General features: G+C 35.2%; 1 protein-coding gene across 20 annotated transcripts in view; it reads right to left on the bottom strand.

Moving 5' to 3' along the window:
• Positions 1–17,023, bottom strand: part of KCNMA1 (potassium calcium-activated channel subfamily M alpha 1) — a 475,606-nt gene that overhangs the window by 329,413 nt on the left and 129,170 nt on the right. For all 20 annotated transcript variants that reach the window (XM_050712039.1, XM_050712038.1, XM_050712034.1 and 17 more), the window contains one exon: positions 15,558–15,722. In XM_050712039.1, coding sequence (XP_050567996.1) covers positions 15,558–15,722 — 165 coding nt within the window. The remainder of the gene's footprint in view (positions 1–15,557; positions 15,723–17,023) is intronic.

Below are 17,023 nucleotides of genomic sequence, written 5' to 3'. Positions count from 1 at the left end.
TAATCAAGTTACCAAGACATTCTCCTCCAACTTCTTTCCTAAATTATTCCATTCTGTTAGCTTTTAAATTGCATTATTCATATTTTATATAAAATACTATTTTAATTACTTTAAAATACTTTTAATTACTTTTTAAAAGTAATTACTTATTACTTTTATTTATACTTTTTTAAATTCTAAAGCCTATTCGTCTTCCTTTAAGAAATATACCATAATTAGTTTTAAATTAATGACATTAATGACATTTTTTATATACTTTTTTTAAAATTTATACTTCTAAATTACTTTTTTTTATAAGCATTACTTATTACTTTTAAAATAATTTTAATTACTTTAAAATACTTGGGTGGGACTCCTAGGGATTCTTAGGGAGCCATTCCACCCATAAAAAGCAACATTTTCCATCTTCATAAATTACCTTATTAACTATAAGTGTGACTATAAATTGATTAAATTTTTATGAAAAACTTTGGCTTTTCATCCTTGGTTTACCGATAAAAGGGTTGAGGGGAGGGGGACAAGAGACGTGAAATACAGAAAGTTGTCTTGACAAAATGCTAGCACAGATAGGGCTCTGAAATTTTAACCTTAATATTTGTAGATGAGATAAAATTCAGGATAAGCTGATCTTGAAAAGCTATATTAACGTGAGAACAACCTGTGCCTTACTTGTACCAGAGTATTCTATCAAGAGAACTAACTCAACTTAGTTACCATAATGCAACAGAACAAAGCCACAAGGAAAAAAGTTTATAGTTGATAAAACATTAATTAGTGTAATATGAAGAGTGAAAAGATATTCACGGAAGTATTTATATGTCCTTAGTTATCAGTATTCCAAGGTAGGAAACACTATGTTTGACACTGTTGATGCTTCAAGGGGTTTCAAACTGCTGTTACTCCAAGATAAAACTAGAAAGTTCCCCTGGCTTTCTTAATGAATATTTGAGAAAATCATAAACATATATCAAGAGTATATTTCCCCCCTCCTTCCCCCCCCCCCTTTTTTGGGGGGTGGGGGGGGAATGTAATATTTTTTCATTATGTAATTATGAATTACTAGTAACACATTCATGTATAATCAAAGTTTTTCAAGTGAAAACCATGTTTTAGACTTTTTTTTTTTTTTGGAGTCAGCTGTTCATTTTTAGGCAGTATTTTTGTCTTCAGACATTTCTAGAGCTGCAACTTAACCCAACATCCAAGATCCATAAACGAGTGTCAGGAGGCACTTAGTATCTTCCTTTATAATTACTTCATTTAATGTTTAAACCAGAATTCTTCAACATCAGTTTGCACTCTGTTAGAGAAATCAAAGGACTTGATACCATCCACAACAATGAAATTGTAGGACATTCAGTAGCTTTGGAAATAAAAGACATGTATGTATCTTTCTGTAGACATAAGAGAAGTAAAGGTGCTTTGCTTTCTCTTTTTACCTGAGAGACAGCTGTGACAGAAGCCACAGCTTCTCAAAGTGCACTTTTTATTGTCTCTTTCTATTTAATGGTAAACACACAGGCACAAGAGCCCACAGTTCACTTCAAACTAACAGATCTCATAGATGAGGTATATATTTAAGCGTAACCTTCTGTTGTCCTTAGATACAGTTTGCCAGAGCATAAGACAGCAGACTTATTCTTTTGCCAGGCTATCCCCGACTCCTACTGAGGACTTGGAAACAGTGAAGTAGACAATATCCAGTTTCTGCTTTTTATTGCCTTTCTGTTGGACAAGACTCTGGTTGTCTTCTTTATTGGGTTAGATCTCCTACAAAAAGTTTCCTTGACAAGTCGATCTCTTCTCCTCTCTCAAATCACCTCTCCTAGGCTGGAAGATAGCCTAATGTTTATAGAAATCATGTTTTTGTGCAGTAGCTTTTAAACCAATCTCTGCTGCTAATTTACTCCTCTTATCCATTAAATAATTAAGATAAGACAGCTGGGGAAGTTAAAAGACCAATTTTACATTGAAAGTGAAGTATTTAATCTGACACAGACATGGTTTCTCATCCAAAATAGAATCCTTCAACTGACCGCTGAAACCTGCCAGTCTGGTACTGCCTGATACATTCAATACAAAAAGAAAATATAGTCAAAATCAGAGAACAGGAAGAACCAAGACTTTTGAAAGTTTAAGAATAAAGCTTTTGAATCAATAACAAAAAACATGAAGTCTCCCATTTGCAGAGAACTGGTCAGTTCATGCTACTGTATTTAAATTTATATCAGGTGCTGACTATCACACCTGAAGGAACAGAAAAGCAGCCTTACTTCAGTACCAAGTGGATACATTGAAATATTCATTAAGATAACGATAATGTAAAAGTCTAGAGACATACAGTATCATCAGTATCAACCTCCCGAGCTCCTAACACATAACCTTTAACCTCGTAACACATGCCTTTGAGAATGCCAATCCAAATTGTCTCTGTAAAGTACTTTAATGGCAATTATATATTCAATCCTCATAGAATTCAGGCTGTTACTGTCTGTCAGTTAAAGAAATCTGCATATGGATTTCAGCAATGTCTTAAACTATCTCCTCTATGCTTTCTGTGCTACTGATTAAATCAATGGACTTTCTTGATGATTATGGCATTTCACAGAAGACACAAAGGGAATAAATGAGATTTCAAAATATGTAACAAGCTCAGGGGTTAAAAAGTTCTTACACAGCAGGCAAACAAAAATGCAAATGTTATCCAAACCCTTCAATGGCCAAATACAGTTCATGAATTATCTTCACAGGTTTTTTAGAATCGTTTTCCTAACTACCTGTTCATTTTTATGAAAGTCACAAGGGTTTACCCAATGGGAATATGAGCATATTAGCAGTAACGTAAAGATATGAACTATCTGAACTACTTATATATAGCTCCATTTAATGTTTTAATGTGCACGCTTCTTTAGAAGTGTGTATTCAAAATAGTTGAGGCTGACATTGCCTGTTTAAAAAAGCTTGCTACTCTTGATATCATTGTAAACCATATTAAGCTGTGATGCTTAATTTACAATGAAGACAGTTTGCTAATTACTGTATATTTATTCGAAGTATATTTTTATATGTATTTAAAAATTATAAAAGCACCTAAATAACACCTAACTACAACTCTTTTGGCAACCATCTCCATGCCTATATCTATGCCAAAACAGATGTTACTGACATATTAAACCTTTTCTGTAATAAAATGTAAGAGAGGATTCCTACATACTTATCTTTGTGCCCATAAATGAGACCTCAGTGCAGGCAATAAGGTTGTATATGATTGACAGGTTCGTTTTGGAAGCGCAACAAAAATAAGGATTTATTTTCCAGGCTCTATCATACATGGCTGTCCCACCCTGTCCTCCTTCTGCTCCCCTCTTCCTCTCCCCCCAAAATCAGAAAGTTAAACAAGAGAATTCCCTTGTAAGTGCAAACATTTGATGTCAGTATTCTTCACTATACTTGGTAGGATAAAGCTGAAGCATCTTTCAAACTGGTGCTTACTTAGTGGCAAATCAAATAAAAAAATTTCAAACTTCAGCTTCTGCTTATTGCTGTAATTCCATTATCAGTGAATTAAACTCAATTAATTTTCAACTAGTAACATAACAAAGTTTTATAAAAACAGATTTCACTTTTTTTTTTTTTTTTAAACCGCAAGATACATTCCCTTACAGGAAACAAAACATCTCACATAGGCAGGTTTTCATTTCTTGAAGTAAAAAAGTTATATATCTGTTGGATATGCAGCAGAACTGCATCATTAAAAAAATGGGCCTTTCATATCAAGAGCCATCAGCTCTGAAGAGACCATGAGCAACTGGTGTTGATGCCCAAGGCTCTTTCCAGAAGGGAATACATAATGAGTGTAATGGACTGAATGGCAAGGAAAATTTCATATTGTTTATCTGTCTGCACCTATCAGGCACAGAAAAGACAAAAAGCAGAAGTGCAGAACTAAAACACCAGGGAAAAGAGTCTCTATGATAAAAAAGTATTTTGATACATGGATATGCCATCTTCAACTAGCAAATATGGAAATAAAAAAATGAAATAGATACAGAGATAAAATGTATATATAAACACACAGAAAATTTTATAAAGTGAGCAGAAATATATATTTCATAAATGCAAATGTATAGGCCAGAAATATGTTTTGGACCTGAAAATGTGCACTAATAGAGTCAAAATAATAAATAAATAAATAAATAAATAAGTTGATTTACGATCAACTCACCCAACATTTGGAATGCTTAGCATGAGAGAAAACAAGACCGACCTGAAAAGTAATCCTTAGAGAAAAAAAAAATAATTCTAGAGTTTGATAAAAAGGATCTACAGGTTTTTCAGACATCTCTTAGTGTAACATGCAAACCCATTATGTTCAAAATGGTGATTTATGTTACTGTTGTATAATATGGAAGAATATCCAATTCGTACATTCTTCAGAAGGATGGAAGGTTAGTTTGTTGAAGAGCCATACTTTACTTTATCAAATTAAAATCTCTCAGGGTGCTATTTTCAAGCAGTCTTCCAATTTAAAGACTAGTTTTACAGCTCCATTTTCAATAATATTTAACAATTCTTTAAGGATAGCAGAAAAAGATTTTAAAATCTCATAAAGTGCAGCTTAGTCGTATTGAAGGAAACAAATTTTTAAGTGTAAACATCAATTTACTCAGGCCTTTGTCGAGACCAAACAAGAGCAAATTGCTATCGTGTTCAAGAAACATCCTGCTGAACTTATCTTTCTGTACCTGGACTGAGTTTTCATACATAATACTTTTGAGGGTTAGGAGAATGTGACAGTTCATCTTTGTTTATATTGTTTAGAGCAGAAAGTAGAATTATTTAGATAAACCAACAGAATTGATTCTGCCAGGTTCTGTTTAAATATGCCTGGTCACTAAATTGTAGCATGGAGTAAAAATGGTAGCATGCAGCAGCACTGTCCAGACACGCTAGTGACGTTTGAAACACATATAATTTACCTATTGGTAAATTTTAATGAAAATGAGCAGTCTGAAGCTGAATGCTGCCTCCCTTCTCTGACCATTCTTATACTTTCTCTCATGGAGTAAGTATTGAGCTGTAAAGTGAAACTGGAGAGCAAATTCAAATAATGTCTGTCCTAAAAACATTTTTCCCTTTATACCCTCCAATTAATACAGTTTTCCTTTTGCAGTATGTGCAAAACTATTGTCATATTGAAAGCCTGAGTAGAAGATACTCCCAAAGTGACATTTAAGAGATTCTTCCAGTTCAAAATTTTCTGCACAAGGTTTTACCTTACAGGCTGTGAGTTGGATAGATTTAAAAATTAAAAAGAAGGCAGCCAAAGTTACAAGACTAGACTTCCTTCCTATCTTTTCCCAAGAAGGAGTAGGTTAAAAAAAAAAAAAAAAAGAACAAATTAAGATATCATTGACGCTATAGTGCAGGCAACATGCTGCTGCTTGTTACCCAGATACATAGCTACACTTTCTCAAGGTACATTCAATACCTTCAGAATGCACGTTATCGGAATAAATATGCTAATATGTCCGTCATGCATTACAGCTACTCACTTCCAAATTAGGCTTGCAAGTCCTGTACGTCAGTAGCCAGCATTTTAACTTGTTCTATCTGAGCGGCATGCTATTCCTACAGCAGCAGGAGAGACACTAGACTTCACACGAAAAGTGGGACTTTCAGCAGCTTTAGTGGTAAGCTGTCAAGTTGTCTTTGCTGCAGCATTTGAAGCTGAAACTAAGCATTACTTACACCAGAGAGGATCCTCCTGTGCCAAACTAATGCACATTTAAGGAGCCATGTAAAACTTTTCAAGTCAATTAGAATATACTGAGAACATTCGCCAGGAAGCTTGCACAAATTCAAGTAACTATCAAACAACCGTTACGAAGAAAGCACTAAATGAGTATATAAGACACAAAAAGAAACTGATTTTAATATACTGTATTTTGTATGGACAAACTATTATTTTTTTGCTAAACACTGAAATGTAGATTTTTTTTAAACCATGAGTTTAGCAGTTGATTCCACACCTCAAAAAATTATCACTGATGGCAAAGCTGCACAAAAACATATGCATAAACATCTTCAAAAGTATTCATTATCTCATCACTGCTTCATTTGTGATTACAAGCACAATTTTATTAAATATACTAAATGCAGTGAGAAAAATATTAAACAGTATTAACTGCATCATCAGAGCAGCCCTTTGCATGAGACAGAATAGGTTCCTTCAGGGGAAGCTATCTGTCTCTCTAGTGAGTTTTGCAAATAGGCTTCATTTGCACGAGTTGTGTCCATATATTTTTGTTATATGTCTGAGTATTTTAAGTGGCCCATGGGTGGAAGCTAAATTTCCTCTGCACCAGTCTTATCAAGAGGATGCAACACACCATTATCATTAGGAACACATGTATTTACATACTTTCCTTTTAGCTGTACTCAGGAAAGAATTATCAAGGACTTTTCCGAACTTGTGTTTGACATTAATGTAATGATACCGTCTTACAAATATTTTTCAACAACGAAGACTTGTATAACAGAAGTCACCTTCTTCGGCAATAGTTTCCCTAAGACAGTATTGCTATAAATCTGAGTGCTAACCATGCTCTTGACTTTCTCAAAATAATTATCTATTTTCTCTTGAGAAAACATTCAAAACTTGACACAACATGATTTGCAACTCTGTTTGCTATTCTTCATTATAACAAATGCCACTAGTACCTTAATTTAGGGGGAAAAAAAGGTAGATGTCAAAGGTGTTAGCAGAATATTTTTATTCCCACTGTAGGAAAAGTTTCATGCTGTATTATATGTATATAATACACATTATATTGTATTATAATAGATTCTATAGGCGTGGCCATCTATCTAGAGGTCACAGAAATCTCTGCAACACAACACAAACTTTCTGAAGATAACTTTACAGCAGGCAACTCCCCTAGTAGAAGCTATAAACTGACAGTAACGCCACAAAGAGTCTGGATTAGATACACTGAGATCTGATTAAAAAATTAGTCATTTTAAGGTAAATATTTATGAATTATATCTGGCATATACACTTAAATTTCTGTTTCTACTCTTACATTTTCTGAACTAGGAATTCAATAAACACACACCTGATCCTTTTCTTAACTTGATTTTAGCATGCGTATTCACCTGGTACTCACCTAACCCATCCCCACAAACAGTATTTAAAACTAATAAAACGAGGAGGAAACACTATTTATGTTTGATTATCCATATACTTCATGGGAGCTGCAACAGAAAAGAAAGTTTAAGAATGGCATAGTTTAGCACTGAAAGAAAGCTGATGGAAGAACGTCAGCTACTTTTCTTCCCTTAACACAGTGCCACAGCTGATAATAAAGTAACTTATTAATCCTAGATATTGGACCATAGTGAGAAATTAGCACTTTGCTGTTTTTTATTATTTTAGTTGAACCATTTTTTTTCCCAAGTATTCAATTCTTTTAGACTTTTTTTTTCAAGATAAGATCCACTGAAATTACAACCGTTTCACACAAAGGCAACAAGATGGCTATCTAAAGATGTATTGACAACCCAAAATCTCTGCTAAATTGAATAGTACAATGCTAAAGAAATATGTATGCTAGAAGAACTTGTTCTCCCACAGGACCGTGCGAAGAAGCACATCCTTCAATCCAAAGCAGAAACCCTGCAAAACAATGCTTGGTATTGTCAATAATAAATAAATATTCAGAAAAACAAAGTGCATAAACATAACTTAAGCTAGCTGCAGTTACCAAGGAAACCAGCAAGACTTCCTCAACACTTCCTACTCTATTCCATTATCATTCAGTATCTCATGAACTCAAATGGAGAAGCATTGTTCCTCTTCCCATGGAAACCAAGGAAATAGCCTACATCATTTTCACAAGGAATTAAAGTAATCTAGAACACATCTCTTGGACTCATTTACATGCCACCAAGGACTAAGAATAAGAAGAACTAAACAGGCAAACTCATTTCTCAATATTGAGGAGCAGAATCCAAACTATCCCTGATGAACAGTAAATTAGCAGAGAACATTTGCAAGCAGCATATAATCTGTGAACAAATGTGATGAATAGATCTGTGCAGTTACACTAACATACTGATAGGTGCATTCTCAGCTGCTTAATACAAATTTCCTAACCTGATAAGGCTATGTTCTTTAGTCTCTACAACGTTTTCTTATTTGTTGACCAGGGTGAGAAAACGGGAACATCTATACAGATGTAATATTATATAATCTAAAATGCGCACACTTTTTCCATCTCAGAAGACCTAAATACTAATAATAATAATAATAAAACATCTGCTACAGACACATTGAGGAATGTGCATATTGTTAAACAAACAAGATTCATGAATATTTGAATGCCTGTGTGTTAAAGGTTAGATACCTCTCCTTCACTTCCTCTGGCTAGACACATCTATTCTATTAAACTACATATGTATAGTCAAGTACACCTGTGATCTAGTGATTAGGAAGTATAACTGCAAACTGCAAAAAATGTCAATCTGTCTTGTTCTTGACGACGCTCAGAATTCTGTCTTTCTATGACCACAAGTGCAGGGTCAGTCAATTACTTCAGAGAGCTATCCATGATGATGTCAATATCTTTCCTCAGCAAAATCTGTCAGTTCTGGTCTCAGAATCATTTAAATGTTTTTAAGGCTTTTTTTTTTTTTTTCTCTTGATTCATTTCCCTATACTTACACACACTGAAGTTCATCTGCCACATGCTTGCTACCATGGTTATGAAAGTGCTACTAATTTCTACACTTGGAGGTCATCAACAGCTCCTTTATTTATGCTTTACTTTCTTCATCCATAAAATAAGAGATAGTCTCAAGAGATAGTTGTATACTTAATTTGTTAAAATCTATCTACTCATTGCTTTAGCATCCTCAGAGATGTGTAGAAAGGCAAATTAATGGTTAATGTAATTAGATCATTTATTTTAATGTCCCTGAAAAGTTTAAGAGTCCCAAATAGTCAGGTAAAAATCACTATTTCATGCTAGCAATCGGAAGCAGATTCAGTAACAAGCAGATAAAAAGAAGTCCTTTCTCCTCAAACAGGATGACAGTTAACCTTGCACTAAATCTTTAAGGTATCTTTCAAAAACTTTTAACTACATGCCGAGAAACACATTTTCTTTTAACTTTCATGAACTATTTTACTTGCTTCTTGAAATGAGTGTTGGTATAGGTCTTAGTTTGATGAACCAGGTTTGAATGGCTGGACCGATGGGCTGAGGCCAACTTTATGAGGTTCAACAAGGCCAAGTGCTGGGTCCTGCACCTGGGGCGCAACAACCCCAAGCAGAGCTACAGGCTGGGAGATGAGTGGTTGGAAAGCTGCCTGGCAGAGAAGGACCTGGGAGTATTGGTTGATAGGCAGCTGAATATGAGCCAGCAGTGTGCTCAGGTGGCCAAGAAGGCCAACAGCATCCTGGCTTGCATAAGAAACAGTGTGGCCAGCAGGGCTAGGGAAGTGATTGTCCCCCTGTACTCGGCTCTGGTGAGGCCGCACCTCGAGTACTGTGTTCAGTTTTGGGCCCCTCGCTACAGGAAGGACATGGAGGTGCTCGAGAGAGTCCAGAGAAGGGCAACAAAGCTGGTGAGGGGTCTGGAGAACAAGTCTTATGAGGAGCGGCTGAGGGAGCTGGGATTGTTCAGCCTGAAGAAGAGGAGGCTCAGGGGTGACCTTATCACTCTCTATAGGTACCTTAAAGGAGGCTGTAGCGAGGTGGGGGCTGGTCTATTCTCCCACGTGCCTGGTGACAGGACGAGGGGGAATGGGCTCAAGTTGCGCCAGGGGAGGTTTAGGTTGGATATTAGGAAGAACTTCTTTACTGAAAGGGTTGTTAGGCATTGGAATGGACTGCCCAGTGAAGTCACCATCCCTGGAGGTCTTTAAAAGACGTTTAGATGTAGCCCTTAGTGATATGGTTTAGTGGAGGTCTTGTTAGTGTTAGGACAGAGGTTGGACTGGGTGATCTTGGAGGTCTCTTCCAACCTAGACGAGTCTGTGATTCTGTGAACATTTTAAAAAAACACTGAGGTCAGGGGACATCCTACGGTTCCTGCCTGTGTACTCAGACCTGGAGGCCAAAAACCTTTCCTCCTTGCCTGTAGTTCAGAATACTACAGCACACAACAAGGGAAAACATGGAACTTCCCATGAAATGGGAAGGGAATTTCTAGCTATTTTTGCCTAACTAGGGGGAGTTCACACAAAACTTTCTTTAACTAGCTAAGAAAAATTGTCATGCCTTAACCAATAAACTGCAAAACAAGTCCTGTTATCGAAGAATGTAAGTGTGTCACTGCTGAAAAAATAATGTCAGGTTCAGATCTGTAAAATGCTTGGGATATAATGAGTATGAAAGACTAAAGCACAGAAGAATGCATTCTATTTCTCTCATCAGGTCATTAAATACATTTGATTCTAAATGAAGTCCTATTCTAATTAACTACATCATAAGAACATTACAGGTGATCAGAACAAAAAGCCTGTTAACGCGACAAAAAGATCAGTTGCAAGAGACCTCCTCCTGGGTGATAGGGTCCCACACTGGAAAGAAAAAGAAGGAAAAAAAATTACAAGAGCTTTGTTTACCATCAAGAAATCATGCTCAACTCTCAATTCTGTGATATCGTATACTGTCCAGGGCTTCTCTTTCTGCTCTGCAAATGTAGTAAAATAGCTGATATTGTCAAAAACGTTGAAAAAATTGTATGTATACCAAATGTACCTGCCTTCTCCGAATTCATATTTGTCAGGGATACGAATTTATCCTTCAAGCACCTAGCCTCATTAAAGTCATGAAAGAACTGTTATTGCCTTTGGAAGCACCGAGAAATCCCAAATAATTTCTATGCTGCTAAATTTTACTTTGGCTACTAGGCAACTGTAAATTATTGCAGAAGGGTTTTTTTGTGTGTGTGTGGTTTTTTTTTTTTCCCCTTGATGTTAAAAGAATTTGAATCCAATCCTTCAGAAAAAAAAAAAAAAGTAGAAAGAGTAAAGCAGGCTGTAAAAACATCTTAAAAAAAAAAAACACCAACAAAAAGAGGACATAGCATATTTATGTATTTTTTCCAGGAAAATCTACTAAAATTTATCATTTATTTAAAAATCCACTGTTGTATTGGTTTTTTGTTTGCTTTTTTTTCAAAACACTCTACCAGCTCTCAAAGTATTCTTCTGAATATAAACAACCACAAGAAAAAAAGTATTTTTCATTCCATTGCTTCATGTATGCTTTTTTTTTTCCCTCCCATCTGGAGTACTATTATTTGCTATCTTTTTTATAATAAAGGATAGGATCCTATTTATTTAGGATCCTACTTATTGACAAAAACTACAACGTCTCCAACAAAAAATAACTGACGCTTATTATTGCTTGAGCAAGCAATAATATAGCAAATTTACTTGTATTTCAGCATCATACGTATTTATAATTAAACTGTGATCATTACAAACAAAATAGAAAACTTGACTGTTGAAAAATTTCAGTCACAGAAATACGCCACTCTTTTATTGAATGAGCAGTTAGGACTTACATTTTCAGCCATTCCTCAAAATTCCAATCAAGGGTCTGGATGTTTCAGCAGAAAAACTTCATTGCTTCATTGTATTCTCTATTGACTTGGTGAGCTTTGATTCAGACTTCTAAAGTTTTGGCACCAATTTCTCAGAAACTATGATGTTCAAACCTTACAGAATGCCAGGCAAAACCTAGTCACAAGTTTTATTACTAATCTCAAAGCTCTGCTCTATCTGCCAAAACATCCACAGACTTGCATTTTTTATGCTGTGATCCTGCAAACAAGCAGGGCAGCCAGAGCTTGGGGGGGGGGGGGGGGAGGGGGGGGGAAGATGACTGCTGGAACTTTTTTGATAGATGAGGAAAATATAGCTACAATTACACTCTCCAGGTGAACTATGTTATAGAAACTCCCTGATTCATTTTAAATGTATACTGGGGAATGTAAAGCTATTTTTTAACTCAAGTCAAGAAAACACCTTCACATAGCACTTCCTCTTCTTTAGATATTTAAATACAGTTAAAAAGCATTAAGAATATTAAGAAAGCAACCTGAGAAGTCTTCTAATGAAATAACTTCATTAATATACTACTGTCACTATTTGTCTATGTCACTCCTCTTTCCCTGCCCACCCCCACCCCCCCACACCGAAAAAGGCTTCTGTTTTCCTCTTTCCTTCAACATTGCCAATTTAAAAGACATTTTCCTTATGCAGTGATTAAAAAGCAAAGCTTTATACATTCTAATATAACACAAATTGGCCTCTTTCTGTTACTGTGAGTCAAGGCAGCAGGCAAAACCACCACATGGCACCCAGCACTAGATAGCTAAGTAAAGCTTCTATCTCTGCTACGCATTCACAGGCCATGTGTTAAAATAGAAGAAAACAGCAACTTGCTCTGCCATTTTATTTCTCAGATTTGCAATTGAAATAGTGATTTTCTTTGTTGGTTTGCAGGAGAGTCCACACTCAACTGTGTCCTAGATTGAACTGTGGTAACTTCAACAATACACTTACAGCTTTCTCTTATATATCATGTGCTTTAAATACCTAATTACAGAAGTCTTTTTCTTCTTACTTGAACGCATAAAAAGACTAATTTCAGGAAGCAAAATCAGTTCATAAACACCTTCAATTTCCTGATTGTTCAGATTAATTATGAATGTGTCTGATTCTTTTTTGAGAAGCTCACCTCAGGAATTTTTATCTGATACTTCCATCATCTACAGCGTTATATTGCACTTAAAGTAAAACAGCACTTCCCTGAACAGATCTTCAGGCAATTTTTACCATTTTTGGTAATTTAGATCTATGCCATCAACTGCAAACAGTATTGCATGGGTTCAGTTTGCATGTTCTTAAATCATTTACTTATGTAATTTAATATGGAGACATTTTTAAACAGTATGTAAAATTCTTATCTGCATTATATAAGAGCATGAGTCACATTTTCAAAGGTTGTGCCACCAAGAATATTAAGTTCCAGGCATGTTTTTAAAACCTCAAAAATGAGGAAAAGGATATTCAGACCACACAACTGTAATCATCATGCTTAGCTAACTCAGTTTTCTACACCACTTCAGGAGACAAAAAGGGATTCTAACTGGAAAACATTCTGGATCGTCTGCTACAAATGCCTTCTTCAAAAACCTGATAAAACTGGGTAGTGTGAATATTCCTTCATGCACAAACCACTTTTGAAATGTCAACATGGAATTTAAGCTCCTACAGCAGTAAGAAGTGCTTAGTGCAAGGAGTGATTTTAATTTAAATTCTCACAGTGTAAAAAGGTACTATAATTTCCACAGATATCTCATACAGTTTTAATTCTGTAGCACTGTAAAGCCACTAGCTCATTCTCCAAGGTAAAAAAAAAATAATAATCCACATGTTGATTCAGAAATACAATAGCTAGTAGAAACAGACTGTTCAGTTAGTAGAAATTCATGAGTAAGTCATAATATTTTTAAACAGCATTTACTTTGGTAAAAATATTGACTTGACTTAGCTATATCCTATATCTACAAATAATGTGAATATTCTCTTCAGCACAAATATTCATTGAAGCAGTTAACCTTTAGCAAATATAACCATAATGTAAATTTTAAATGAACAGTTGCTGTTGATACTGGGAATGGTCCTCCAAAAATTACATCCTATTCAAATCAATTCAAATCCTGAAACTGGTGAGTACTATATTAAAATAAATGCCTCTCATTTTCTAAACTAATGAAAATTAACAGGCCCCATACATGACCATTTGTTTCTCAAATTGATGTGCCCAGATGTGTACAGTAGCTGCTGTCCTATTTGAGAAGGACATCGAAATATTCTCAGAAGTAATCTGACTCAATGATGCTGTTCATCTGCCTACAAATAAAACTCTGAAATTAAACTAGTTCCTTGTAAGATGTAACAGTAAACTCAGCACACACACTCACAAAAAAAAAAAAAAAAAAAACAGAATCAAATGGAATCAATTAAATTCTCCTAGTATCTTGAATAAAAAGCACAAAATAAAATGTGTTTTATAGTTTGTGGTTTGGCCTAGACTGTTGGTTTACTTTTGTTCCTATTCCCCTCAGTAAAAACAATATAAGCTTATTTCTGATAGCATAGCTAATAGCAAAAGACTGTTTTGCATGATTTCTAACCTTGATACTTAAACTAGAAAAAGAAATGTGACTCTAATATTTGTCACTTTTAATGCTGAAGATGTCAGAAAAACATGTGAAAGATCAATATGCTGCTTCTCATAAGATGATTGATATGTCAGTTTGACATTGAATAGACGTAATGCTAAATGTGGCAGTAGAACATACTTTCAACATATTGATTTATAAGTCAGCATTTAACATAAGCAAATAGGCAGAAAGTTTTTTGTTTTTTGTTTTTTAGGAAAAAATAATCAAAATAATATTAATGCAGAACTGAACAAGACAGTAACAACTAAGCCACCTCAACTTCTAACTGTAAAGGACTTTATTAGGAAGGAAAATTTCATTTCTTTTCCTTTCCTTCTAACCCCACTGACAAATAATTGTTCTACATAGAAGAACTGACAGTAAAATATCTCTTAACTGAAGTAAACTATCAAGAACTCAAATTCTGCTTTAATTTTAATCCAAACTAGTTCAAGAATTTCACTGGAATCATACAAGTTTTAAATAGGATTTAAATTGTTTCGGCTGCTAGTTAGTAAGTATTTGCTTTCTAACAGAAAACTAATCAAAATCACACATGAGACACCTTTAACTGCAGTGGATTCCACAGGAAACCTTTTGTAATCAAGTATGATTTCACAAGGCTATAAAATAATTATATTCAAAGTGAAAACTGCAAAGTTTTTCACCACAACTTTAAATCACAGATTATCCTAATCTGATTTGTGGCTCTATTTGCCTATATACTGCTTCATAACTTCTGTAACTGCTTCATAACAAAAAGATTTCATATCTTCATAAAGGAAGAGATCAAGAGAACATAAAATCATTCCTAATCTATTGGAAGTGTCTATGCACAACTACCATTGCATGTTCTGTTCAGATTTGTTTCTCCTTTACAGTTCTGACCACTATCTACACATATTATATAACGCTTATTTTCCATGTTGGCTTCCATTTTCACTAGCACAATTTTCTTCCAGACAAAGTAGACCTACAGTTTTACAACATAATACAAACATGAAATTATTAATATTAGTGTTCAGAGCTCAGAATCCTGGTGCCAGAATACTGAAATAGGCTAGGGCAAAGGTGAAACTATGGCAGAAAGGAGCTTTTCTTTCTTGCCATCTCTGCTTCACTTTGTAGTGGGAATTAGTATGCTATTTTACTTCCAACAGAGATAAAATTGGGATTGACTTCATACTGATGCAACAAACCAACCCTAAATCCTCCACTAATGCTGGGACACAATGCTTGTTTAACAAATGCTCTTTAAAATACATACATAAAAAAAAAAAACAAAAAAAAAAACACAAAAAACTTACAAGTACTCTGCCAGTTAATGTCTGGGCAGATATCATGACTCCTGCCCAATCTTTTACAGAGGTCATCCATCCCACTTCTGCTGCCACATTCTCCTCTTTTTCATCCGTTGGTTTGCAGGCCCCATCTGCCTGTGTATCTCCACCACCATTGATCTTCTGGGCCTCCTGCAAAGTAAAGGTTCGGGTTTGTTAACGTTTAACAATTTGACAGTGAAAGTCAGCGTACAGTCATGACTAAGAAAAGCTATGAGCAATCCTATAAGCAAAACTGTCCTGCTAGATGAAAGTATGCACCTACTCAGCCATGTCTCTCTAGAAATAGTTGTTCTATAAGGTACCAGACTAACAGCTAGATAATAATATTCTTCTTGACGTTAAATCTTAAATCATCAAATATGCTATATGTTACTTCCCTATATGCAGCATAATTGCCAAGAGCCACGTATGCAATTACAGAGCTACATATAAAAGTCTGAGACATACACTGAAGGTCTGTTTGATTTATTTGTTCAAAACATGTGCGAAGGGTAAACATAAAATATGCACAATTTTAATTTACTGTCACTACAATTAATTATCTGTGTAAGCCTTTGTTAAGAAGCCTGATATAACAAGACCATAATCATGAAGTGTGAGGTGAACAAAATACTCCACAGAGAACCTGCAGTGAGCTGCCATGCTATCAGCAACCAGTGTTTCAATGGAAGTGTTTAATACATCACAGGAATTCTTCTGTCAGTAAGTGGCTCTCATAGAACAGACAGGTAGAAATTAAAGAGGAGCTTCAGCTGCACTAAGCTAACTGATGAGTCACATGCATTGGAATTCAGATCAGTCTCTCATGGATGCTTCAGCAAGGATGTCGTGCTCTGTAACTGCTTGCTATCTGCTACAGTCGGATGCTGCTATCTGCTAGGGATGCTGCACAAAAATCAAGGGAAATGATAATAGGAAAAGCCAGCTTGGATTGTACAGCATTTAAAACACATCATATGCAGAGTATCAGACTGTGCCATAAGCATGCCTTTGGTGACAGCATAATACTAATGACTTCCTGAATACTTGACAAGTTATGGTAAACAAGCAAAGTGTAAGGGAAGCAGCAAAAATTCAGTGCTAAGGTAAGTACTGAGTACTTGAACTGCACCTATAGATCTACATTAGTGCTTCAAGCATGTAGCATGGACCAACAGCTTGAAAGATCTTTTTTATATATCAATCACTTACAGGCCACTAAGCAGAAAATCAATCCTCATTAATCCTCTTTGGGATTTTTGTTATAAAAACATGTTTGACACTAGTTGAGTAATTATTACTGCAATAGGAATACTGCACTCAAGGTCAGAACTTGCAGTTCTGAGATGACCTTGAGGACACAAGTGGACATAAATGTAATGACATTTCCTGAGAGCAGTACTGAACTAATAAAGCAGTTACACTGAATCTGTCAAAAAAGAGCAGTAGAA

Source organism: Cygnus atratus, chromosome 7 (genome assembly GCF_013377495.2).
Source record: "Cygnus atratus isolate AKBS03 ecotype Queensland, Australia chromosome 7, CAtr_DNAZoo_HiC_assembly, whole genome shotgun sequence".
Taxonomy (NCBI): Eukaryota; Metazoa; Chordata; class Aves; order Anseriformes; family Anatidae; genus Cygnus; species Cygnus atratus.
The sequence above is the reverse complement of the archived record's forward strand: the minus strand, read 5'-3'. Positions and strand labels throughout refer to the sequence as shown.